Source organism: Cydia strobilella, chromosome 21, assembly GCF_947568885.1.
Source record: "Cydia strobilella chromosome 21, ilCydStro3.1, whole genome shotgun sequence".
Classification (NCBI taxonomy): domain Eukaryota; kingdom Metazoa; phylum Arthropoda; class Insecta; order Lepidoptera; family Tortricidae; genus Cydia; species Cydia strobilella.
In genome coordinates, this window is record NC_086061.1 from 8,573,358 (window position 1) to 8,601,174 (window position 27,817).

General features: G+C 37.1%; 1 protein-coding gene across 1 annotated transcript; it reads right to left on the minus strand.

Moving 5' to 3' along the window:
- Positions 1–7,705: 7,705 nt before the first annotated feature.
- Positions 7,706–27,794, minus strand: LOC134750907 (SH3 domain-binding protein 5-like). Its single transcript, XM_063686146.1, has 10 exons — positions 27,604–27,794; positions 26,053–26,244; positions 25,212–25,400; positions 24,196–24,317; positions 19,760–19,941; positions 18,902–19,092; positions 17,577–17,686; positions 16,717–16,847; positions 13,344–13,470; positions 7,706–12,123 (listed from the first exon to the last, which is right to left on the minus strand). The coding sequence occupies exons 1-10, from the start codon at positions 27,652–27,654 to the stop codon at positions 11,991–11,993; spliced, it is 1,428 nt and encodes a 475-aa protein (XP_063542216.1). The 5' UTR covers positions 27,655–27,794; the 3' UTR covers positions 7,706–11,990.
- Positions 27,795–27,817: the final 23 nt, after the last annotated feature.

A 27,817-nucleotide genomic window follows, 5' to 3' on the forward strand; every position in this document is an offset into this window, starting at 1 on the left:
TGAGACGCAATACCACAGAATAAGTAATAGTACTAATAGTATGCCCTGACTCGAATGACCTCGCCCCGCAGCAGATTGACGGCCGTTTGCCGGTCGCTCAGTACTGTTTTTAAGCAACTTACTCACACAATGACGCATGCCGCGTGTACAGACGTGCGGGATGCGTTCACACATATAAACGCAAGTGATTTTTGATGTATAACGTGTCCGCCCTGTGGCAGTACACATTGGGCAAATAAATTGGACAGATGGAAATCCAATTAAAGATCAGTTGTTGTTAGTAAGTATTCAATTGTATATTGTGTTCTACAAGAACTATAAACGTAATATATGTATATTAAAGTAAGGTACGTACATTTGTTGACTTGAAAACGTTTCTAAACTTATAATAAACTATGAAATAAGATACAAGTACGTTGATACTAATTGTGAAGTTGATAAACGTTTAATATTAAATCCTGACCAGTAATATATGATCATTGTCAAGAGGTCGCTGTTTATTCTCATGTATAGGGTGACAGTTCAGTATAGTATGAAAAAATTAGTTCCAGTGAGATTCCGCAACATGGCGCGTGATCATATATTCCTGGTCAGGCTTTACTTGCCAACCAGCAGTACCCTTACCACAAGTCACTGACAGCGTCAACACGCTAATTTCTACGTAACTTACTTTCTATGCATCTCGCTCGTACTGACATTAGTGCGAGCGAGATGTATAGAAAGTAAATAACGTAGATGTTAGCGTATTCAGTGTTGACACTGTCAGTGACTCGTGGTACGGGTACTGGATTGTTTTAAAGTTCGCATCATACTTTCTTCGTCATCGCAGTACAGTCAGATATATATTATCGTAGCGGCCAAGGTGCTCAAAAATGTTGTTGAACATGAACTTAAGCATCTTCATAATTTGTGTCGTTTTCAAGAAAAAGGTACCACATTGTCGCTTGCCATAACGACGCTGTAACAGGTTTTTCGTATATAAAGATACAAGCAATTTTTGTCCTTATGGTAAGCGACAATGCCTTTTTGATTGAAAACGTCACATTTGTTCAGATATTTGTGTACAACTTGGCCGCTTTTGAAGTCATGAATATATCTGATATGAAGCTGCAGTGAAAGTATCGAAAACAAAATTAGATTAAGTAGAGGAATCAATTTATTTTGTAAATTAGTAGTTTTCTTCTTAAACTTGTAATATTCCTTATAATAACCGTACTAGATAAGAACATAATGACAATGAGCTTCTTGTAAGATAACTTTGAATATAATCTTAGAAATATGTAAATAGATGTATTTTATATATGGATTTTGTTAAACGAATTGGGCAGTATTTAAATTAATTATATGCTAGAATATTTATTCCTAGCGGTATTTTATTATCTTAATTTTTTTTAATGAACTGTAAAGCAACTGTTTTATTATTACGTTTTTGTTTTACCAAACAGCACTGCGGTGGCGGTGACACAATCATTCACTAGATGGCGTTAGTGATATCGAGAAATGATACAATTTTAGTTATTCAGAATGTTAAACGTACATTTTACATTGTGTGTATTCATTTAAAACTAAATATGATAATTTTGTTACAAATATTAACAAAATGTTATTATTATTTAGGCCACCATTTTCTTTTCATGCGACTTTCTCAAGACTACTAGCGCCATCTAGTTTCATGTTAGTTAACTAAATATTTAATACATTTAATTTATTTTACCGACTCTATATTGACGCGTTAATTTTATCGAACTTGATATAGCGTCGATAAAATATATACTATTGCTTTATGCTACTTTAGAGTGCTAGTAACGATATTTATTAGAATTTTCAGTACTTTAGATCACTAATTAAATAATGCAATTGTAATATTTTTGTATACTCGTAGTCCGCTCTTAGAAACATAATGGTTCAAGCGGAAAAATTATGCAACAAGACATTACTCACTTGTCTTTTTTTTGTAATAGTATAGTCTTAATATGGAACAAGGACCATTTTGAACGTCACAGACACAGATAATATTGATTAGATTAGTTTCACAATAATTGTTATTTTTGTCAATTTTGGAGGTAGTAAAATTAATTATCAAAGAAGACAAGTGGGAATGAATTGACTAAGCCTTAATTTTACATTCCATATACAAAAATGACGTGAATGAATAGTGAAAATAGTCAATTTATTATCCTAATGATATGACGGATCAGAGATCAGTTTCACCACGGTGACATTTGTCATCTGACAGTGCTAGTCCAACAAGTAAATAAATATTGATATACCTAGTGTCAAGGGCCTGACACTCTTTGATAGAGAAAGATTAGTCTTATTGCGATTCCTATAAAAGGAAAGAGAAAATAGTGCCATATGCTTTGTCCTTATCACCAACCGGGTTTTTTTTCATGGTCGGGTTATGGCAGCATAGGTAGGAGGCGATGGCGTAATACCGAAATTTATAAGAGTGAAAGAAAAAAAGGATTGTGCTGCAATACATTACCTGTCAATACATGAACATGTCTTTCTATTACCCATGGTCGCTCGGTTTCATGTCTATAACTACTATACTATGTCTATGCTAGGTACCAATGATACCTATGAAATTGACAGGAAATTGTTAGTGTCAGGTGTCAGCGTGGCGATACTAGTGCCAGCCGGGCTAGCACATGATCAATCAACAAAATTCGATCAAAATTGACACCTGGCGCGCATGATCTTTCCCGTTCTTTCTTGCGAAATGTGACAGAGACAGCGGCAAACCGATGGAACGGCCTTAATTCATACATTTAGTAAATGACGGGTAGTCTAATATCGCGGCGAGATACTGTCGCGTCAATCATGTGCTCGGTCTACAGTTTTCAGAACTGTCATTTTAGTATCTGGAATATAATTAAGGCTTTTAAGGACAGTATTTTGACAATTATTGGAATTTTATGCTCAAATAGCTAATGTATATGAGTAGATGTTGTGGTGTAGATATTTTTTATCCGTGAGTTTTGGTACATGCCGTTACTAATATATTTAATGAGGACTGTTTTTAAAAGGAATTACTTAAAGGACGCTTTGCACGAGGAGTTTAGTAGGTACACTGACCCCCCTGTTCCATCACTATCGCACGCGCCTAATTATATTGAAATGCCGCTCGCATAGTGTCATTGACCGCCGTCATCGTGGGCAGTAATACAGCATAAATAGCATATCTAAAAATTTAACATAATAAATGGCGCCATTGTGATGCGGCGTTTTAGGGAGATTATCAGTCTTATTTATATACTTACTAGCTTTTGCCCGCGACTTCGTCTGCGTGGAGTTAGTAATTAATATTTTTTTATCCAATCTGCTTTTTATCGATCTCTCATACAAACTTCCACCCCCCTTTTCACCCCCTTAAATAATGATTTCTGGGATAACTACCCTATGTCCTTCCCCGGGACTCTAACTCTAAACTGTCTATACCAAATTTCAACTAAATCGGTTCAACGGTTTAAGCGGGAAGAGGTAACAGACAGACAGACACACTTTCGCATTATTATATGGATTATGCTCTAGAAGTACCTTTTAAAAATCTATCCTCAATTAGGTAAGTTTTGCAAAGTTATTAATAAAAAAAAATAGCGGTAGAGATATTTGAAGAAAGATAAGATAAGTGCTCAGCTGATGTAGATGTCCCTGTACGGGCCAAATTATACGTTTGTAAATCCAGTCCCCCCAATCCATACCTCAAAATATGGTGCGGTCGCCATCTTGTCTCAACCTGTACTCAACCTTGAGGTACGATTTTTTCTTAGACAACACCTCTTCTAGAATTAATAACTCTGTTTTTTTTCCGGTTTTAGTTAAATATTTAAATGATGTTGACGTATGTTTAAACTTGAAATAATATATGCAGTTTTGAAATATGGTCTAAGTTTCTGCTAGTTGCTAGTCGATGTATCCTTATATGTGCCATTTTCAACCAAAAGGGTACTTATTGTCGCTTGTCAGAACGTCGCTATTTCCACATAGCTTCAATTACAAAACAACCTTATCGACAACCGACAATGTGGTACCAATGAGGATATAATAAGATAGAGCGGTACTGTCATAGTAAATTTTGTAACCACTTTAAATTCACTGCCATCTATCGACATACTTTAAAACTAAAAATGAAGATTTATAAAAATACGTAAAAAAATATTTAAATATGGATAAATGTTTGTTTTATTTGCATTAATTATTTTTATATGATTTTGACCCATGTTCTTTCACTGGTATGCGTTAAAATTATAAATAACAAACGAAACAGTTAACGCCCTCTATACGAGAGTAGGCCAAAACTAGTGGCGCCATCTGATCGAGAATCAAATTTTCGTGATTTTCGAGGCACGTTTTTTCCTTAGACTGTATCCATCTATTACGGAGTTATATCTATCTTTGGTGGTACCTTTTGGTTGAAAACGTCATATATTATATGATTTGAAGCGTTATTTTGAATTGTCAGATCATATTCTATATGAATCCAAATAAAAGTTTTGGATATTTTAGGCAAAAGAATAAATAAAAATTCAATGACTTTTTCTTTAAACTCGCGTTGTTTTTTTTTGCGTAATGCCACGGAACCCTTCGTGCGCGAGTCCGACTCGCACTTGGGCGTTTTTTTTAAATGTAACTATTTGTTTTCATTCTTTTTTTTTAATACTACGTCGGTGGCAAACAAGCATACGGCCCGCCTGATGTTAAGCAGTCTCCGTAGCTTATGTACGCCTGCAACTCCAGAACAATTAATTAATACTAATTAATTTACTATGAAGGTTCCGTTCAGAATTTGAATTGCTTTACATACTACTCTTTTTTTGGCGTTTGTAAACGTTAAAAACACTTTGTTATGATATAATAAACAAATAAATATAGATTATAATCTGACAATTTACAGTTTAGGGCCACCATATTTATTACACTTTTCCTTCAACCTTAACAGAAACTAATGGACAAAATATATAACTCGTTGAAATGTTTTAATACGTAGTATAAGTCAGTAACTATGCTATATGTCAACCGCCAGTCAGAAAACAATTATTAATGTTTAAGACTCACTTATTCTCAAAAATGTATTCACAGTGTGTCATTCCTTAAATTAGGGACTTTAGGAGTGTTTGATGCTTATTATTTATTTATGGAGTCAATTGGAGTCCATACATTCAACGACTCTTCTCTTTCCGAACAGAATCTATTAAGTACGAGTATTATAAAAGAGATATATTATTTAAGTACTTTGTATTTTAAGTGTACAATCGTTCTGGGGTCCCTTTTCATAAGAAAAGACACAAGTAAGGGTCTCGATATTAACTCTTCGCAGCTATATTCGTATACACGAAAAAAAACTGTCGGTAGCGAAAAGCGCATACGAACAGAGAACTTAACATGAATTTAGGTAGACCCGGTTTTCTGTGATTTGATCGCGTACAGTACAGTCAACCCTATTTAAAAATAGATCTAAATTTCTGATGACTGTACCCCGAACTCGAGTTGCCAAATTGTAACCAAAAAAATGTATTTTTATAAATGATTTTGTGGATAAATATATGTATTGAGATGAGCGTTGATTTAATTTATAATATTATTTTTTGTTATTACTTTTCCGTCCCGGTTCGAACCGTTTGTTCTGTTGTATTATTGTATTTGGAATGGTGAAAATAAATTATTATTGTAAAATGTTTGGTTTATAATTTCTCCCCGACATATCACACGTACATTTAGCACAAAGCGGCCGAAGTGTCCAAAACGATCCGAATGCATCAGCATCCATGCATGTTATTGAGAAGATACCTAAGACAAAGAGAATTAAGAAGTCATCGGTTTTGTATGGTTTTGTTACGAAAAAGACTATTATTTTCGTAGTCTACATCTAGCGCCAAGTAGCGGAACTCTCAGTACTGCTACTCTACAATACAACGATTCTAATATAACAATTTTCAGCTAATATTATAGCATTTATAACTCCTGGACTGCTTATAATAAATAAATAAAAATTATTTATTTCAGATCAAAAGCGATCCATATTTTGTTAGTAACATTTTAGCCTTAATACTATGTTAGTAACCTATATCTACTTAGACCTACCAATGACTACTTCTGTCCAGTACCTAATGAGCGGGCAGTCAAGGCGCTCGGCTAACGCCCTTAGCATGCTGTTAGTGCTGCCGCGCACACGTCGGAGTAATGAGGCCACTCTCTACCGTCTCTATGGCATAGAAGTCGTCCGTGCCTGACGCACTACAGTGCCTCGGCAGCCTTAACAGCATCCTAAGGACATAATATTAGCAATACTTATGTCAATTTGTCCAAAAAAATATATATAGTCGTCATCAAATATAACGGAGCGTCCAAGGCTTGTTTTGGAAATAGCAAAGATAGATATAACTCCGTAATAGATGGATACAGTCTAAGGAAAAAACGTGCCTCGAAAATCAAGAAAATTTGATTCTCGTTCAGAGGGCGCTACTAGTTTCGGCCTACAGTCGTATAGATGGCGTTTACGGTTTCGTTTGTTATTTAACAAATTTAACGCATATCAGTGAAAAAACATGGGTCAAAATCATCAAAATAATTAATGCAAATAAAAAAAATCATTTATCTATATTTAAATACATTTTATCGTATTTTTACAAATCTTCAATTTTAGTTTTAAAGTGTGTCGACAGATGGCAGTGAATTTACTGGGGTTACAAAATTTACTATGACAGTACCGCTCTAGTATAAGTTACTCTATGGAAATAGCTATGGAGATAGTGACACTAAAGAACATATGGCGCCATCTTTATTCTTCTAAACAAACTATAAAAATTGTAATGGTTATTGCCATCTACCGCTGAGTAGCGTAACTCCATATGCCATTCACGCAGCCAAACAACTGAAAACTTTAACTCACCCACGGCTAGATGGTGCTGTTATCAAAAAAAAAAACAGGAATAATGCTTGTTTAATGAATCATAATTTAATATCATGCAAATAAATACCTTTATTTATTTATAAATGCTAATTATATGCAAAATAGACTAAAAATAAGATTTAACTACATACGTCAGTTATATCTATCTTTGATACGTGCTACCATACATATTAACATTTTGTGAATTATAACTACTTTGGTCATCTAGCGGCGAGTAGTGAAATTAAACTGAATATTGTTACACAATTCTTACCCAGGTGGCGCTACTGTCATTAGACACTGCTTGGAATGTAGGAACACAACGGAAAGTCATTTTGATATTATTCTAGTAGTTGTGGCAAAGATAGATATAACTCCGAATATTAGTTATAAATTGTTGAGCAATACACTTTTCGTCAGTGGTGACACATGTGACATCTAGTGTCGAGTAGCAGTACTGATAGTTCCGCTACTTGACGCTAGATGTCGACTACGAATACAATAAGTGGTAACAAAACCGATGTATGGAGTGAGCACTCTTCTTAATTATCTTTGCCTAAGAGCATGTGCACATCCATCACTGAACACTTGGCCTGCTTAGTCACTTATATACTCATTTCTTCTGCTATTGACTATACTCCTTTGGCTCACTAAGCTAAGTTTTTGGCCGCCATTTGTCATATACAAAATTGTCACGCACACGCCAACAGCACTGTTACAAGCTGCAAAACTAAAATTTAAAAAATTTAAGGTTATTTCGACTGGTCCGACCTGAAATATGGAAGGAAAACTAAGAAATAAAAAACAAAACAGTTTAACTACATACTTGTATTATTCTTCTGAAGGCAAGTTATTTCAACATGTACATAAGTTAACATATATATCTTATCGTAGGTACATCTACAGTAACTAACGTTTGTACAGTTTAATATCACAACAGCAAAATAATGTAACTTTTAAAGCTATCTTAGTGCGGGTTGTATCCTTGAATATGGCAGCCGATTTTATATAATAAATAAAAAAATGATCGTAAATGCCTTAGGTACCTACTATTAGGTATTATGTAAAATAATATTGTACTCCTTATGAAACGGGCTCGCTGGTGGCCGGGCGGTAAGAGCTACTTTCAATCCGGATGTCGCGGGTTCGAACCCCGGCTCGTACCAATGAGTTTTTCGGAACTTATGGACGAAATATCATTTGATATTTACTAGTCGCTTTTCGGCGAATGAAAACATCGTGAGGAAACCGGACTAGTCCCAATAAGGCCTAGTTTCCCCTCTGGGTTGGAAGGTCAGATGGCAGTCGCTTTCGTAAAAACTAGTGCCTACGCTAATTATCGGGATTAGTTGCCCAACGGACCCCAGGCTCCCATAAGCGGTGGCAAAAGTCAGGACAACGTAAGGAAGATGTTATGCACCCATGCATAGAAAAAACAATATTTCTTATAGGTAAATACTGTTATTTGTGTGGAACGCAAAACTGCTGATCTAGGTTAGAACCGAAAGTCTAGATTTAATAACCGCTTAACTTAAAGTAAGTTTTTTAGGACATATGGCGAAATTGCGCGTATATTGTACAGAATCTGCTGCAAAATTTAAATCGGCTCATACATAATTTTATTTGAATAATTTTTCAAGTTACTTAATTAACTTGTTCAGTATTAAAGAAAGAAAAGTCTTTACTAATTCTGAAAAAGGCATTATAGCACACGAATGGATGAATTGATTTGAGTGAAATTTTACAGCACAATCGGTTTTAGGGTTCCGTACCCAAAGGGTAAAAAACGGGACCCTATTACTTGCTATTACTAAGACTCCGCTCTCCGTCTGTCTGTCACCAGGCTGTATCTCATGAACCGTGATAGCTAGACAGTTGAACCTTTCACAGATGATGTATTTCTGTTGCCGCTATAACAACAAATACTAAAAAGTACGGAACCCTCGGTGCGCGAGTCCGACTCGCACTTGGCCGGTTTTTTTAAGAAATGTTATGAAATCTACCTTCAACGGCGCATTTTCATATTATGCTATAATTGCAATTTTATTTTAACTGCTTAAAACTAATTATTTCACCTAACACTATAATATAGTTGCATATCACTCTCGCAAAACAATGATAAGAAATACTGGCAATTTACAAATATTTGTCACGGTTTTTTTAAATATTATAATCAGTGTTAAATAATAAAATAAATAAGGTTTATAAAAACTATTTATCCGTACAGTTGTCATTTTCTGGAGTATATCTACTTAACCTATTAAAAAATGGAATGGTTAATTTATTATAGTCGAAAATACAAGATTAGCATTTTTTTATAAACAATACAAACAAATATACACCTTATTTCCGACGCAATAGGATTGAATTAGCTTTAAATGTTTGTAAATTACGTTCATCTCAAATACTTTAAACTATAATTAACTAATTTTAATCTCAACAAAGTATACTTACAAATTGTACTATGAATAATAATTATCACACAATAACATTATAGACCATTGAAGAATCTTGGAGCCAAATGTGATATAGGAATCACACATGAATAAAAGGCAGCTTTCTAGATACTAGCTCCCGGTCTGTAACTATAAGTTCATATCACGATATTTCACTTTTATAAACAAATAATATTGGCAACCAAAACAAAATTGGCATTATACAATTGTGCATTTAAAAATATATATTTTATTTATTTTACGATGTAATATTTAATATGTAAGTAGCACTGAACGAAACAAATATATATTTGTGACAATGTCGTAGAGCTCAACGTAGTTGAGCTCTCAAGTTTTCCTAAGAGATCTTCTACAGATAATATTATGGTGGAATAAAACATAGATTAGGCTAGTATATCGGGAAAAAAGGATCTTAGAAAATACTGACATCACAAAGCGTGTCATCAAATAATATTACAAAACGCAAACATAGAATTTTTTTTTTGTATAAATGTAATTGTTTATATAATTTTTAATATTATTGAATATTATAAGCATACAGCGGGGTTTTCGATTTTGTGTATTTATAACTTTGTTTATTGTAATATAATCACCAAACTAAATGTGCTTATAACTGTTAATGTAGTGTCGGTTTTTAGTTTTTACCTATTTTTTGTGTTGTGTAAAATATTTCCGCACCAAAAACTACTAAATTATAAGTTACCTACAGGCAAGAATGTTAGGCTTCCATTTATATTACGTCATAACTAGTTACATTACAACACACTTATATTATGTTATTGCATTTAAATTGATTTCTATTAGCCTAAAGCAGATCTAGATTTATTTTATCACCATTCGACATTAAATAGTCCTAAAAGTATTGATTTAATAATTTATCATACTAAAGCGGCTATTCGTGCAAAATATTTCCACCATTTTTTTAAACACATGTATTTTTTTTATAAATACTAAATAGAGAGCTTTTGCGTATTAATTATGAGAATCAATTAGTTTTCCCGCTCATATAATGTTAAGGAACAATATAATCAATTTATAATTTGATATTTGTATTCTGACAGTTTAAATTCCTTCATATGTAGCAAATATATTTAAGACTATGTTTAGGTAGTAGAGTTAGTGATTAAAAAATTCAAACTATTATAACAAAGGACGCTCTGACAGGTTATTCGTATAGATGCAAGCAAATTTCACCCTTATGGTAAGCGACAATGTGGTACCTTTTACTCGAGAACGACACATATTACACATATAAAAATACGGACACATATTACCAGCATTTTAGACGTTATTTGGAGTGTGCAAGGTGTTGCCTACTTTGATACTTCAGATCAATTTCATTACCCGTACCCCGTACCCATACTGATATGTCCATTATTGGAAAACAAAATAATCTGCCTAAAATTTGTAAGTAATGCTTAAGCGTCATTATGTGCCAAAATTGAAGCTTTTTAGCATTTGTATAACTATTATTATGTATTATGCACGCTGTACGTTAACTGTTATTATGTATTATGCACGCGGTACGTTAATTATTAAGAAGTGGACCAAAGGACCATTTTATTGGTACTTTACCCCTTAAATATAACTTGAAGTTCTCAATAACCTAAACCATACTTTACTGGAGATGAAACAAAAATATTCAGTAAGGTACATTTTGGTAGTCACAATATTTCAGAATAGCTAGTAATTCCGAAAAAAGAAACAATTCTTATTCTGAAGTTTCGGAATTACCCAAATACATCATATCCCTCTTCTTTTTTCCTTATTTTGCAACATATTACCAGAGCATTAACCATACTTCTAAAATATTTGATACGTTTTCCAATGGTCTTCACGTTATTCCAAATACCTAACATGTTATGAAATTAAAGGATAATCTAAGTTTATACTTGTCAAGTATAAACTGGTAAGGTTTGTTTTCTACCATATTTCTATTGAGATAGAACTCAATATCTCGCGTGATTATAGTCCACAGACCACGTATCTCACCCTTCACGGAGCGGAGCACATAATGTCAACGGAGGTCACCACACATACGAGTATGCTCTCCCTTACTAATTTAGTATGGCAGAGCGACCGCTTATTTTAGTTGCGCCCCCAATTAGGACCCACTACTCGAGTATTTAAAAAATATTTATAATCATTAAGCTTTGGGGGTGTTCCTGGGTTATTATAATATAAAATAGTGTACAATACAACTCTATTGTGCTGCTGGATTCGTAGCATTTTACAAGTAAAATTGTACACATGTGTGGTGGCCTCGTGCTCTTTGTAAACGCTTCATAATGCGGTGTCTGTGTTCTCATAATAAATATGCGCCTGTTTATTGAGTTTTGTACCTTATTCCTATAAGCGTACATTTCGATATCAAGTAACAACGTCCCTACCATTATAAGGCGCCACAAATACGTCGGTTCATCCACTTATAAATTACTGCGTTTTTTACCTTATTGCTATATGAGTAGAGTTCAGTATTTCTAGCCAATCTCAGACGATAAGCATTTCCTACCGTCTTATTAGTTCTAGTAAAACCGTGTGTCAAGAGATTGTGGCGAGCTTGGTTGTCGGCCGGCGAGGCATTCGCAAACATCTTGGAGTTGCTTGCTGTTTTTTATACCGTATTACTTTAGATGTAGGGTTCAAAACCGTGCCTCGGGAGATTGTGGCGAGCGTGGTTGCCGGGTGGCGACGCCGGCGAGCCGTTCGCAGACATCTTGGAGTTGCTTGTCGAGCATTAGGGACGCGATCTGCTCGTCTGTTAGCATATCCACACTGAAAATATGACAAAATCGTAAAATAAAAATATAAAAATTGTTTCACTCGCTCTGAGCTTATAAAGATCTCTGTCCTCGTAAGATCCAAGCCAATGTTTGCGCTATTGCATTTGGAACTTTCATTTATTTCTATAACAGTTCAAAACTCTTTAATTTATACTCGTATACAAGTACGCACAGACTTACGAGGCTGTTCTATACTATCAAATTATGCTCTTATCACTAGGTTTTACTGCAATGTTCTGCCACCAGAGTACAGCACTAGCCTTTTTAGTAAACCATAGAGTAACTTATACATACTGTAACTTTAACAGGTTTTTGACAAGTTTTCAGAGATAATAAAATATGACATTGATGCATCAAAGCGGTTTGCTTACAGAGGACCTACCGGGAAACGCGAATTCGAAAATTCGCTATCTGCCTCTTTATCGCTCGAATATGCAAGAGTGACATCTCTATCAGATAAAAAAAAATTGTGGTAGTGGCGCCCTGGCGCCCCCTAAAGTGGCCAAATATATTATAACAATTTTGTTACCATAGATAGAAATAAGGATGTGTACCGATATGGTCACTATATTTGATTTGAGTGTAGGTACCAGGCACGCATAAGTGCGTAAGACATGACATACGGCCAAGCTGTCAAGCGCGCGTGCGAGGAAGAGGCGCGGCGCGGCGTGCGGAGTCACTGTCGTATATCGATGGATGCTGACTGTAGGTAAAAGGCACGCATGAGTCGGTAAGAGATACCTGTCTAAACTGCCGGTGTCGGAGTTCCCGTCCGCGAGAGGAACGCGCTTCGCTATAGCGCTGTCTTGCTCACACCAGTGATAACCACTACATACCTGGCCGCACTTTATTTCGTAGTCGACATCTAGCGTCAAGTAGCGGAACTCTCAGTACTGCTACTCGACAATAGATGTAGCGGCAAACAAAAAGTCCAATGCTCAACGATTTTCAGCTATAGCCGGTCAAACAACTTTGTCAGTAGAAAAAGGCGCGAAATTCAAATTACCCTTCGCGCCTACATTTTTTAAAGTTGCCGCTTTTTTCTACTGACGGAAATGGCTTGACAGACTATAATTATTATAACCAAAGTAACCGGAACTATTTTCAACTTCTGCTTTTAATATTAGTTATAGTTGGTCAAACCAAATTGTCAGTATATATAGGTGGATGCTGACTGTAGGTACCAGGCACGCATGGGTCGGCAAGACATACCTGGCTAAACTGTCGGTATCGGAATTCCCGTCTGCTGAGCTGCGCGAGGAGCGCGCGCGCGAGGGGGAGGTGCGGCGCGGCGTGCGGGGGGCGGAGTGGGAGCCGCGCTCGCCGAACAGCGATAGACCTGGGGAACAACATTATTCTCAGTGACAGGCGATTCGGTTACCACTTGCCGAATACTTGCGAATACGAATGTTCGGTTCAGATCTTACCGAACTGAACCGAATATTCGGCCGAATTATTCTGTTTTGGAGGATTATACGAGATCTTACATTATCAGTATCTAAAGTCGAGCGAAACAAAGAGGCAAGGACGGCTATAAGTTAGAGCGAGAAAGAGATATTGTGTCATTTTAAAGTTTACCAAATACCTCCCTAGATGGCGCTGTCACTGATGGAAACTAGCGAACGCTCGGTCGACGGAGTACTTAGGGGTTGCAACCTACGTTTAGTTCTGTATAATAATAATAATAATAATCATTTTTTGGAAGCCCCTGGACTAGCTAGCCACGGGCCAATTTTAGTTCTAAAAGAATACATTGATAAATTAATATACAGTACCGCAAGGGCACACACTTATGCAGTACACACTTTGATAGAAAAAGATCGTCTTATTGCGATTCCTATAAGAGGAAAGAGAAAATAGTGCCATGCTTTGTCTTTATCACCGACGGGGCATTTTTTCATGGATGGGTTATGGCATCATAGCAAGGAGGCGATGGCGAAGTACCGAAATTTTTAAGAGTGAAAGAGCAAAAGGATTATGCTGCGATACATTAAACTGTCAATACATAAATAAGTCTTTCTTTTACCCCTGGTCGCTCGGTTTCATGTCTCTATAACTACTTGTATATAATATGTCTATGACAGTACCCCAGTGTAAATTTCATTCGATAGCGTGACGTATAGTCCGATAAGAAATTGTAGAAAATTATTGAGGGCGCCGCTTCCTACGTAACCATAGACATAGTATAGTAGTTATAGACATGAAACCGAGCGACCAGGGGTACGAGTAAGACATATTCATGTATTGACAGGTTAATGTATGGCAGCATAATCCTTTTTCTCTTTCACTCTTATAAATTTCGGTATTTCGCCATCGCCTCCTACCTATGCTGTCATAACCCGACCATGAAAAAAAAAACCCGGTCGGTGATAAGGACAAAGCATGGCACTATTTAGTAAGGAATTTTTTTACTTCCATTTTATTTACTTTATGCTGCGGTGGATGTGCGGCGTTACGCGCGATGACCGCATCCGTAACGAGTACATCCGTGGCAGTCTCGCAGTCCGTGACGTAGCGGAGAAGCTTCAAGAATATCGCCTCCGGTGGTTCGGCCACGTTTGTCTCAGGCCAGATGACTACGTAGTAAACATATATGCCTTAACCTATCCCTTGACGGCCCCCGACCCCAGGGCAGACCAAAAAAGCGATGGGTCGATGTCGTGAAAGCCGATATGAGCGTAAACGGGCTTACACGAGAGGACGCCCAGGATCGCGCAAAGTGGAGAAAGGCTAGTAGGAAAGCGGACTCGGCAAAGGCCGGGATAACGCTAGGTAGAAGAAGAAGAAGAAGAAGTCAGCGCTCAATGGAAAGAAGTCTATTACATTTAAGGAAAATACACAAAGTAAGAAACGAAGATATAAGAAAGAGAACCAAACTCACAAATTCCCTTCAGCATGCATTGAGACTCAAATGGAAATGGGCAGGCCACATTGCTAGATTTAATGATAAAAGATGGATACTTAAAACAACAACATGGCCAGGGCCTATAACATAAGGAAAAAGAAAACCAGGCAAGCCACGAAGGCGTTGGGCAGAAGATATTCATAAGGTCGCAGGTGCGAGCTGGATGGAGTCAGCCAAAGACCGAGAAAAATGGCATGGTTTGGAGGAGGCTTTTACCCAAACGGGGTACATATAAAAATATCATTCATGGTAAATAATATAAATAAAACTGTTAAAATTATGGAATAAATAAAGCTTAAATAAAAGAAGAAATCTGTTCGGAAAGAGAAGAGTCGGAATGAACGGGGCCCAATACATTCCACGACACTTCTCTTTCCGCACAGACTGAATTTTATGTTGCACTATAACGTACGCACTTGCGTTAATTCTCATTTTGTATGGAATTTATAAAACGTCCCGCTTTGCGCGCTGTTAAAAATCCCATACAAAAACGCGTAAGTCCGTCTCGGGTCTCTATTGTTTCCCATAAAGTTTTAAGTCATACATACATACATATAATCACGCCTATTTCCCGGAGGGGTATGCAGATTGCAGAGACCAAGGATTTCCACTTGCTACGATCCTGACACACCTCTTTCGCTTCTTTCACTTTCATAACATAAGTCAAAAGATTAAAGTCATAATGTATTGAGTGATTTAAGTCATAATTGCCGAATATGAACATCGGAAAACTTGCCGAATACCGAACATTCGGCCCATTCCTATTAGAAAGAAAGAAAAACATAATTAACACACAAACAACAAACACAACACAACAACACAAATACAACAAAACAAAACAATACAACAAAATAAATTCGCGATAGACCCGTTTCTAAATGTGATTTAAAAACATAATTGTCATACATAACAGTCTCAGTACAAAACGTAATGTGTGTCAATTTCATTCGACAGTGTGACGGACTGGGTCCCTTTGTTTGACAAAGTTTTAAGTCATAATGTTTTGTTTGTCATATTATCATTAGTCCTAAAACTGAAACCGCAAACTTTTCTGGATTTTTGTAAGGTTATCCTATGGATAGGTTAGTTTTGTTTGATGGCAATCCTGAAAAGTTACACGTTTCTGAACCAAACAAATTATGACTTACGAAAATGCGGAAAAACAATACAATATTTTTTTCTATCAATTTCGTCGCTCCTTTTCTATTTTTTTAATAGCAAATTTAGCCAGATGGCCACGAAGGAAAAAGGGAGCATTCACTTTCATAACGCTGTCGACCTAGCGTGCGCTAGTTTCCACTGGCTACAGCGCCATCTATGGAGGCATTTAATAACTTAACATGAAAAGATTGAAGTCATGGTATAGGGACCGTGCGCGTTGGAGGGTCTGCCATCTTGTGGCCTGAATCGGAACCATAAACATGTACATCACATGTACATTGACACTTCACGCCAAAGCAAGTGCTGCCATCTTGTGGGCTATTTTGGAAGCATAAACTACACATTTACGCCTCGCGCCAAAAATCTGACGTCTCGTGTGCTGCCCCCTACAGTTTATGCACGCTCCCTATTGGGAAGGTTGATATTGGCCTGTAGCCGCGCGCGTCAGTTGACGTCTCTGGATGTCAAAGGGATATAGAGAAAGGAATAGGGGAAGGGATAACTGTGACCTCGACTGACCTTGGAACATCTCCTTGATCTCCTTGACCTTCTCCCCGGTGTCGTGCAGTATAGCATCTAGGGACTGCCGCCGGCCCTTCTCAGCTTTCTCCAAGTCGGCTCGGAGTAGAGCTGTGCGGTCCACGGAACTTCTGAAAATTATGTGAATTCATTTGAATACTGAAACTCAATCATTTTTAGGGTTCCGTACCCAAAGGGTAAAAACGGGACCCTATTACTAAGACTCCACTGTCCGTCTGTCTGTCACCAGGCTGTATCTCATGAACATAGCTAGACAGTTGAAATTTTCACAGATGATGTATTTCTGTTGCTGCTATAACAACAAATACTAAAAAGTATGGAACCCTCGGCGGCTTGGCCGGTTTCTTTTAGACGTTCTTAATATTTTTCGGGTCTAGTCTTAGCCAAGTCTTAGCCCAGCTTCATAGGTCACAGACAAGCTTTTTTGTCAAAAATTTTATTTTTGATACAAGCTTTTATCGCGTACTGTACATTTATTTCAACAGGTAACTAATACTCATCGAGGTTACCATAATATTGCATTGTCACCCAGCATACATATGTATGTTAAGTTTCAGCTCAACCGAATAATAGGAACTTGGTCTAATTTTAATTGCAAGATTTGACCCGAACATTGCAAGATCGTTATTTTAATAAAGTTTCTATCTAGGACTTTGGCCTCAGAGGCAAGGAACGTTGGTGGCCGAGGTAAGCGAGGAGTGCGATAGTTAGTCAAGCAAATCTTGTCAGTAGAAAAAGACGCCAAACTCAGGTTTTCTATGGGATACCCTTCACAACATTTTTAAAATTTGCCGAATTTTCCTACTGACAAGATTTGCTTGACCAACTATACAACTAACCGTATTATACGACGGGGTGACGCAGCAGACACTTTGGACTCGCCAGGGCTCGGCGGTGACGGTTGGTCAGGGGACGATCGAGGCCTCAGCGAGCACTTCTCGAAGCTCACCTAAATAAAATACACTTTTTCAGTCTGATTATATAAACTATACTCTCAAAGAAACTTTACATTTTTGTAACTTAGACCAGCTATACTTAATTGTTTATTAGACATTGAATTTAGTAATATAAGATAATTGTACGCTGGTAATGTGTAAAATTGTTAATACCTTTAATTTTTTTATAACATGTTATACTTTTTACACAATTTTGAAAATAAAATATTATGTTAATAAGATAATAGATATTAAATATCTTCATCGTTAACGTTAAACGTGCACTTAGAACGTAGAAACTTCTGGAACAGCCTTATGTCGTCGTATTTGCGTACAAAAATGTCTGCCGAAGTGTTTGTTTTGCTTCTGTTTGTAATGTAGGAACCGCGGTACAACCTTCATTGCTAATGCATAAATGTACATAATTGTCTTTTAGTTTTAAGACCAGATAATTTTTGTTTCTTCCAAAATCTTTGTGTACAATAAATGTATTTTACTTTACTTTAAGTGGGGAGGTGACCAAGTAACACGTGCAAAAGATTACTCACACATAACAGATCTGTGTCAAGACACACGCACATTTAAATATAAATTAAAACAATATATGCTCATTTTGACGCACACAAACATGTCTATATACGATTTTTAGCACATTGTGCAAGGTTTTTGACAGAGGGGTAAGTTACTGAAAGGCTAATCCAGTTTGTTATGGTTTAAAATAGTGCTGTGCTATACCTAGGATTCTTTTCTTGCATATATTTTATAATTTGTTAAAAATATTATATTCTCTCATATAAAAAGTACTTTAGTCTTTTTTTTTACTGTCAAACTAGTAGACTTGTTAATTGTATGAAATTATGTCAACTCTATGAAACCGTAATAATACTTTGCTAGAGTTTAACTATGTAATTTTTCGTTTAATTTTATTATTCTAAAATTAACCTACATATTTCTGTTAAAAATAATATCCCGCACACATATCAATGTGGTTCAGTAAGGGGGCGGACTGAAAATCAGCGCTATGCGGTCAAGTCTTAATGAAATGGCTGGCGCAGCATATGCTGAGCCCGTTCCTTTTGTCGCGCATGCCAATTTTTAATGTTATTTGTAAATATATTCTTGTAATCTCTCTTTTTTGTGTGGAAATACATGTTTTCTTATTCTTATTCTAAGGGCGTGCATGAATAAAGGTTCAGGTGTCTTCCGGCCCGGCCCGCTCCAGTACCCACCTCCTCAGGACTGGAATAATCCAGGTCTATCTCCGTCCAGGTGTCGTCCTGCCCGGGCCGCTCGGCGGCCGCTCGCCGCAGCCACTCCCGAACAGATGCATCAGTGCTTTGAGAACACAGGTCTTCTAGGACTCCGTTTGTTGTGTCGCTGGCTATGTCTGTGATTGTTGATGCTCGGTCTATTTCTATCGCTGAAAAAAAAGTTGAAGTTCAAACTTCTGTTAAAATTTATGGAGATGTATGATTGCCCCTGGCGCAAACTGAGGGGTGTTATAAGTTTGACGCTGTGGCATCGTACCTAGCTTTAAAGGATGGACCGATTTCGATGGGATATTTTACGTGAAAGCGTGTTTCCTCGCGGTGGTTCTTAGCTATGTTTGATAGAAATCGATCCAGAAGTTTGAAGAGTATCAGCTTTTTTCCAAAATGATGTAAGGTATACATGGCAATTGAGAAATAGAATAATATGCCACACCTATACAGATGACAGGTTTCTATTTAAAATGTCGGCTACGTGCATGTAACACTACTGGGACACAGATTATATAATAGTTCTTACGAACAGATACTTATCTCTCAAAGAAAACGCGAATACCTACCGTTTTGATACCTACACAAAAATACAATGGAGTGACCTTCAACGCGCCGCTCCCCGCACCGCGCGCGCCGATACAACGCTAGGGTTGCCGATGCTTCTTTCGAATACTTAGGTGACTTAGGTACCTAGCTATAAATGTGCCATAAAAACATTACCTACATCTTTAAAACAATTTAATAGTACCTACGTAGCGTGTAACTATCGTAAAAATAATAACAGTAGGTGTAGGCCTATAAAGAATATTAGTATAATATCGTTACCGTTCCTCGTGGACTGTCGCCTCGAGCGATGCTTGTGTATCTCATCGGATATCCGCTCCAGGTTCCTCAATGCTGAAGAATACTGCTGCTTCGCTTCGCACACCTGAGCCTCTAGGGTCTGTATGCGCGCCTTCTGCGCTTCTAGCGCTGTGTTGATGCGGGCCTTCTCTTCGAAATATGGCCTGCAATATATAGGATATAGTTAATTAGGGTTCCGTACCCAAAGGGTAAAAACGGGACCCTATTACTAAGACTCCGCTGTTTGTCTGTCTGTCCGTCTGTCACCAGGCTGTAAATCATGAATCGTGATAGCTAGACAGTTGAAATTTTCACAGATGATGTATTTCTGTTGCCGCTATAACAACGAATACTCAAAAGTACGGAACCATCGGTGCGCGAGTCCGACTCGCACTTGGGAGGTTTTTTTCTTTTTAATTGACCCCTTAACTCGCAGAGGGCCTATCGCGAACATAGAAAGGGGACATCTTATATAATGAAATTTCGAATTTAGGTGGGGTTGGCACTAGGTTTTCAGGTGGCAGGCGGTGTAGTGTAGGCAGCGTAAGAAGCAGTAGTAGTATGAGCAGTAAGTGCTTACTGTGCTTGTTACGGCATTTTTGTATTCGTACTCAGATCAAGCTACATAGCAAGCTCAAGTTGTACACTACATTTTTTCAAAATCGCGAACTCTTTACCGTCATGCAAAGTCTATTATGAAAAATAGTAATGAAATAGAAGTGAAAGTTAATTCGAAGTAATATTACTCGTATGAGCATACAGCGGCAGGAGTATGGGTACGCGCAAAGTGTCAACAGCATATACATTAGACACTGCCTAAAAAAATATGCTCTCAATTCAAAAAGCCCACCTTCCCACCTAGCAATAAAAGTACAGGAATTATAGGTAATAAAATGTGTCGTTTTCAAGCAAAAGGTACCACATTGTCGCTTGCCATAAGGACGTTCTGACAGGTTTTTCTTATAAAGATACAAGCAAAGAGGATATAATAAGATAGAGCGGTACTGTCATAGTAAATTTTGTAACCACTGTAAATTCACTGCCATCTATCGACATACTTTAAAACTAAAAATGAAGATTTATAAAAATACGTTCAAATGTGTTTAAATATGGATAAATGATTTTTTTATTTGCATTAATTATTTTTATATGATTTTGACCCATGTTCTTCAACGGATATGCGTTAAAATTATAAGTAACAAACGAAACCGTCAACGCCCTCTATACGAGAGTAGGCCAAAACTAGTGGCGCCATCTGATCGAGAATCAAATTTTCGTGATTTTCGAGTCACGTTTTTTCCTTAGACTGTATCCATCTATTACGGAGTTATATCTATCTTTGATACAAGCAATTTTCGTCCTTATGGTAAGCGACAATGTGGTACCTTTTGATTGAAAACGTCACAAATTGTTGACATATAGAGAATAGAAAAAATTATCACACGTCACACGACTCGATAGCCAAGCTCTAAGGCGTTTTTTAAATGGGGTTGACAACTGTCAAAGGTTTTATAGATGGCGCCAGCATAAGATTTATCTGTCTCTATTTTTAATCTATGAGATTTGGCTTAAAGAGCTTCCAGGCGTGTCATCTGTAAAAAACTTCAACCCCGGTCAACTCCATTGGATGCGGATCCGCACGCCGCCCCGATGTGTGAGCGGAACACCGTTATACGTGCAAAGCGCTGTCTCCCCCACACACCGGGCTTGCGGATCCGCGTAAGAAGTGACTACAGTTACAATAGGGTATTTGACTATTAGTCAAAACAGTTTCTTTTTTCGAACTGTCAAAACGATTTTGCTACCATAAATTTATATGACACACAGCATGTGACGTCACGATCAAATTACCTACTCTTTATAGTTTTATACCGGTTTTAAAATAGAAATTGTGTCTAAAAATAATTGCTGTCTACGTTTCTCTATTAATCTTCTGGTACTTTATTTCACGCATGGTGTAAAATAATTTATTTTATATACAGTCAAATACCCTATAGCATGCACTTTGCACTAGTAAGGAAAAGTGAGTACCGTGTGTGCGGCGGCAACGTCGGGGGCAGCAACTACGCAAGCAGAAAAAGCACTATTTACAAACCGTGCTGATCAATCAATACAACCCGATCTATATTGAACCAGTTATACTTGGTCAAGCAAATCTTGTCAGTAGAAAAAGGCGGCAAATTTAAAAAACACAGATCGACCTAGTCCCAAACTAAGCATAGCTTGTACTATGGGTACTAGGCGACGGTATAAATATTCTTATATAGATAAATACATACTTATATACATAGAAAACAATATCGTCCCATAGATATGTTTTTGGCAAAAATTTCATTTTTTGGTACTATCTTTTATCGCTGACTGTACTTTTCTTTCCACAGGCAACTAATACTCATCGAGACAATTCTAAAAACCTCAAACACAATTAGGTTGAGTTGTTTTATCACAGAGTTCCTATGGCCACCTCCTATCTCCATCATCAGATCAGCTCGATGGTACCATAATATTCAAATTTTCAGCTTCATCGGAAACCGGGAAGTGGGTCAAATTTAACTTCCAAGATTTGACCCTTACAAACATGTTACATACATATTACATACATACTTACATACATAGGTACATTGCAAGTTGAAAATTGTATTTTTTTTTTCAATATTTTCCTTTAATATACAGGGCCCTCCACACTCGTGCGCGAATTGCGGCGCGAAGCCGCGAATATGAGTAGTCTGGAGCGGGCTTAAAATTTAAAGAAATAAACACTCGATTAAGTACTTCTGGATCATTATAGAACGGGTTTCATAGAACTATTCCATCAACAAAGACTTCGAAGGGATTACAAGAAAAGAAGCTACAGCATGAAGTGCATTCACATTATCTCTCATTCTACTCAAAATCGACAGCATTCTCCATCCTACCATAAAAAAAATGTCCCAAAATGTCCATTCCATTACGACACGTTTTTAGTGTTACATAGTCAACAATTTTTCACACTAAAAACGTGTATGCGCGTGACGTAGTGGAAAGCACAATACAAAAAAAATTTAGGACATCTTTTTAGCATCAGGAATTCAGGATTGAATATGCTGAGTTGAAAAAACCCAAAAACACCAGGGTCTATGAGAATCAGGTTTTCAATATTTTAGAAAACGCGCATCGGATGTCCGGTATCAGTCTCTGATTTTTATGTCGTCAGTTATCTAGCGTGAAAGGGCATTACGTCGCTATACTTACTCAACCTCATATCTGCAACAATCATTTGATGGAAATGTCGCTTTTCTTTCATTCGGAATACGGGTGTTTTTGTCATCAAATGAGTGTTGCAGATACGAGGTTGAGTAAGTATAGCGGCGATTAAGAAGTCTTGTACAATGTCATGTTTTTTCTACTATATTACATTAGTATGATATTTATTTATAGTAGTAGTGAGTTTCAGGACAAGTAGGTTTAAGTGTACAGTTTTTTAATATACCTATAAATAGTTGTTGAAGGAAATGAAAAATTGGTCTATTTAAAGTTACATGTTGGTTTTAATAGATTAATTGCTTATCTCAGACGGTCGGTGAGAAAATAGTGCAGTGATTTTTAAAAAGAAGTGCTTATTTATTATTTATTTAATTAACATATTACATACATTTCTCACTTATCATGGTTATCGAATAATAAACTATCATATCAACCATCTGAGTTAAGTTCGAATCAATTATGTTTTATTTTATAAGCGAAGAAAAAGGTGCACAACTATCGGGTAAGGAAAACTGCAACCTGCAACTAACTAATAGAAAATTATCAAACAAGTACAACATAAGTAGGACTGGTCTGGTGTCCGATGACTATTCTAACTCCTCGTGGTAAATTAAGTTTAGAATTTAGTGAGTTAGTCTAGTCATCAGAGCCTCAGTTTCAGTAGGCGGTAAGTTCTTGTGCCTCTTAATGTGGGCTACCGCGTTTAATTTCGCCGCTAGGGGCGCTAGTGTAGATGGAGGTCTTTCAAAATGTCAAATGCATAGAAGTTTTGGGGGTTTCAAGCCTTTTTTATCGGGAATTTTCACTCCTTATTCATAATTCGTGGTAAATCTTTGTCCATCTTTGATTAATCATGGTAAACAATAGATATAGAATAAATGTTAGTGGTTTAAAAAAGTGCAAACTAAAATAAATGCATTAAAGATGTTGAAAGAATGGCACATTTAGACGTTAAAATACTCTTGTGTATATTAGAACGTATTGATTTTATAAAAATAAGCATAGAAGAATTTTGGCATCTGTTTTTCTGGACCTACATCTACAGTAGCGCCATCTGGTGAGCACAAAAACGGTAGCCCTCTTTTTTTTTGAACATTTATGGCCTGGATGCGAGTCCTTTAAGCCAACGGTAGCCCTCATTCTACATAGCACATGCAACACAACAGCCACAGTACCTGGACTTGGTGATGTGTCGTTTGAGCGACGCTTGTAGTTGGTGTACTAGCGCGGCGGCGGCGCGGTGCGCAGCCGCCTTTGTGCGCTGCGTCACCGTCGCGTGCGCGCGGTCCATCTCCGCCTGTTTCAGAATATCCATTATAACGACCCGGCCACGACATCGCGCGGCGGCGGCAGCGGCGAGCGGCGGCCATAGGTGGGAACGAAAGGTCCGATCATTGTGCCTCGCTCCAACCTATGGCCGCCGTTCGCCACTGCCGCCGCCGCGCGATGTCGTGGCCGGACCGTAAAGCAGACAAGTACAGTATAAAGAGGCAAGGTGCAAAATTAAAAATGACTGTGACAGATTGTGTAAAATTTTCAGCTTTACCATTATAGTCTTCCTCGCGTTATCCCGGCATTTTGCCACGGCTCATGGGAGCCTGGGGTCCATTTGACAACTAATCCTAAGAATTTGGCGTAGGCGATAGTTTTTACAAAAGCGACTGCCATCTGACCTTCCAACCCAGAGGTAAAACTAGGCCTTAAAGGGATTAGTCCGCTTTCCTCACGATGTTTTCCTTCACCGAAAAGCGACTGGTGAATATCAAATCATATTTCGTATTCGTACATAAGTTCCGAAAAACTCATTGGTACGAGCCGGGGTTGAACCCGCGACCTCCGGATTCAAAGTTGCACACTCTCACCACTAGGCCACCAGCGCTTGTTACAGCTTTAAAATTTTCAGCTTTACCGACTGACAAATTAGTTTGCCAGTACAAGTACTATATGAGGAGTGTCTTTTCAAAAGGGCTTTTTTCTCTATGTAATCCATACAAAAATAACCCTTAATGTAGGTAAAAGGGTTTATTTTTGTATGGATTTCATAGAGAAATAAGCCCTTTTGAATAGACACTCCTCATATGATAGTACAGAGTTGAATAGGCTAGAAAGTAATAAGTAGATCAGTTTGTCATAGTAAAAAGTTAGTGACGTATTTGTTAGTTGGTTTTCACTCATTGTACGTGGTTGCTACCTGGTTGACGCGGTGTGTGGCGTGGTTAAGCATCTCCTGCCAGGCTGGGTCGAGGGTGACTCCACCTTCCGCGCCCTCAGCGAGTCGGGCCAGACCCTGCTCAGCGAGGAACACCATCTCTCGGGCCGCTGCGTGGGCGCTGTTTGCCTTGTCGTAGGTGATGGTTGCCGCTTGGAGTTCTTGTGAAGTCTGAACATAAATTAAAATTGGTTTGATTTTCAGATACATGTACAGTATCGAGATATGAATACAAGACATCAAAATATAGTTTTTTTACTGTCATGACTTAATAGAGTAAAGAATGAGTAAAGTAATAGATTATATAGATTGTATAAGTCTGATGTCATCACAGCCCAAATACGATTTTACCACTAAGCAGACCACACAAAAATAGTTATTTATATATTTTTTCAGTACCACCCATAATACATGTACTTGAACCCATAATAATTAGGTTAATCAATCAATCAATCAATATGTTTGCAATCAATGCAAAAACCCATAGATAAAAATTACAAATTAAACTTAAAAATACATAAAATAAATTGAAATTACATTACACTACAATTACATAAAATTAAAATTAACTATTTACATTAAAGGTAAAGTAAGGTAAGGTGGTAAGGTTAAGGTGGACTTATGAAATTATCCTGCAGCCTATTTACTTTCAATTCATGACAATACTCCCTCTATAAGCCCTTAGTCCACAAAGCAATATTTTAAATTTTAGCAGCTAAAAATGGCAGGCACCGCATGTGCTGCTGTCAGAGACTGGCCTGCTCCCGGCTTCCTGCCGCCTGAGGGGTTAAAATAGGGATAAGTTTCTTAACTCTTTACTTACAATATTGGCTCTGAATCTCGCTTCATAGTAAGGCCGGGCTTTATGCACACTAGTTCCAAGTTTCTTGGTAAGCTGCTGTATCCGCAGATGCCCCTCGGCCAGTAGCCGCCGGAACGCGAGCCGAGCTTCATCTAGCTCTACTTCTAGCCTGTTGATCTCATCTGTCGCTGTGTTTAGGCGCTCTAGCTCAATCTGGGACCATGAAAAAAATATTTAATAAAATAATTTGAATTGTTTAGTAGTTGTTAAATTTATTTATAAAAGGAAGACAAAATAACAATGCAGTTGAAGCTTGAAGTTTTTAAGATATCCAAATGAACTGACTGACTGAAGAACTATTTCTATTCTATTTCAATAAATTATGAAGGTGCTTGATCACATCTAAACAACTCACATAGGTAAACAGGGTGTCCATTGTTTTGTTTACATTGTGTGATTATAAAAATAGTATTTAACCAATGGTATAAAAATGTTTGAATACATACATTAACTCCAAAAATAAAGTAGATCAGATTAAATAAAAAAATACACTGCATGAATTAAGTGGATCAGACATTTCCTCATAATAATATAAAATTAAAAAACGACAATAAACTTCCGACTACTTTTAATTAAAAACTAACTAAACAGAGATGGCATTCTGCCTACACAACTATTATGATGTCATGTCTAGGTGAAACAAATTGAATACCAACAAATATGACACATGTTGACCTGTCAGTACAGTCGAAGGCAAAAGTATCGATCCAGACACATGGCTCAAAAATATGTGAACACAACTTTAATAGCCTAAGGTGTAATCCATACTAATATTATAAATGCGAAAGTCTGTCTGTCTTTCTGTCTGTGTGTTCCCTCTTCATGCTTAAACCGCTGAATCGATTTAGATTAAATTTAGCATAGAGATAGGTTGAGTCCCTGAGAAGGACATAGGATAGTTTTTATCCCGAAATCATCCCTTGAGAAAGTAAAAAGCGGGGTGGAATTGAGGTAATTAATAAAGTGCCTGCTAATTTGTGTGCATAATATGCTTAAATTGAATGACTGCTATGAGAATTTGTCCAGGCGCTATACTTAATTTAGCTGCTGTTACTAAGTCCACGCAGACGAAGTCGCGGGCAAAAGCTAGTGTATATATATTTTTGCCCTTGACTGTACAATTCTTTATTGTGTATATAAACATAAACTTTGAATAAACAACATAGTGAAAATAATTTAATTTTACAAACTTCAAAAATTGTTTTTTCTTGGGTTACTTTTCTATTGCAATTCAATATAAGATTCTTATTGGAAAGTTTAACCACATTATACATAAGAAAACCAATGTCTATCATATAATTCAACTTTTATTTGATAGCTTAAAGCAATCAACATATTAAGTACCATAGAACAATAAAGAAAAACTTTCCCACGCAATGTAAAACAAAGGTTTGTTCTAAGATTGTTATAGAATTATTGCAATTGACTTCTTCCGCAGACACTTCAGATCCTAACCGCTGTATCCTGACTCCGTAACACTTGTTTAAGCTCGATAGTATCGATTATCAGTACCTGTACTCTGGGGTCCAGCGTTTCTGAGCATTCTGCAGCGCTATCGTTCATTTTTCACTCAAACTATATACATTTTAAACAGTTACATTCAAAACGGACAGTATTTCACACAATATCGGTTTGTTTTCTTAATTATCGTACGACATTTGCTGCATAAAGCAAATTTTCGTACAGTAAATCACATCACAGGCATCACGGATTACAGGAGTGAAAA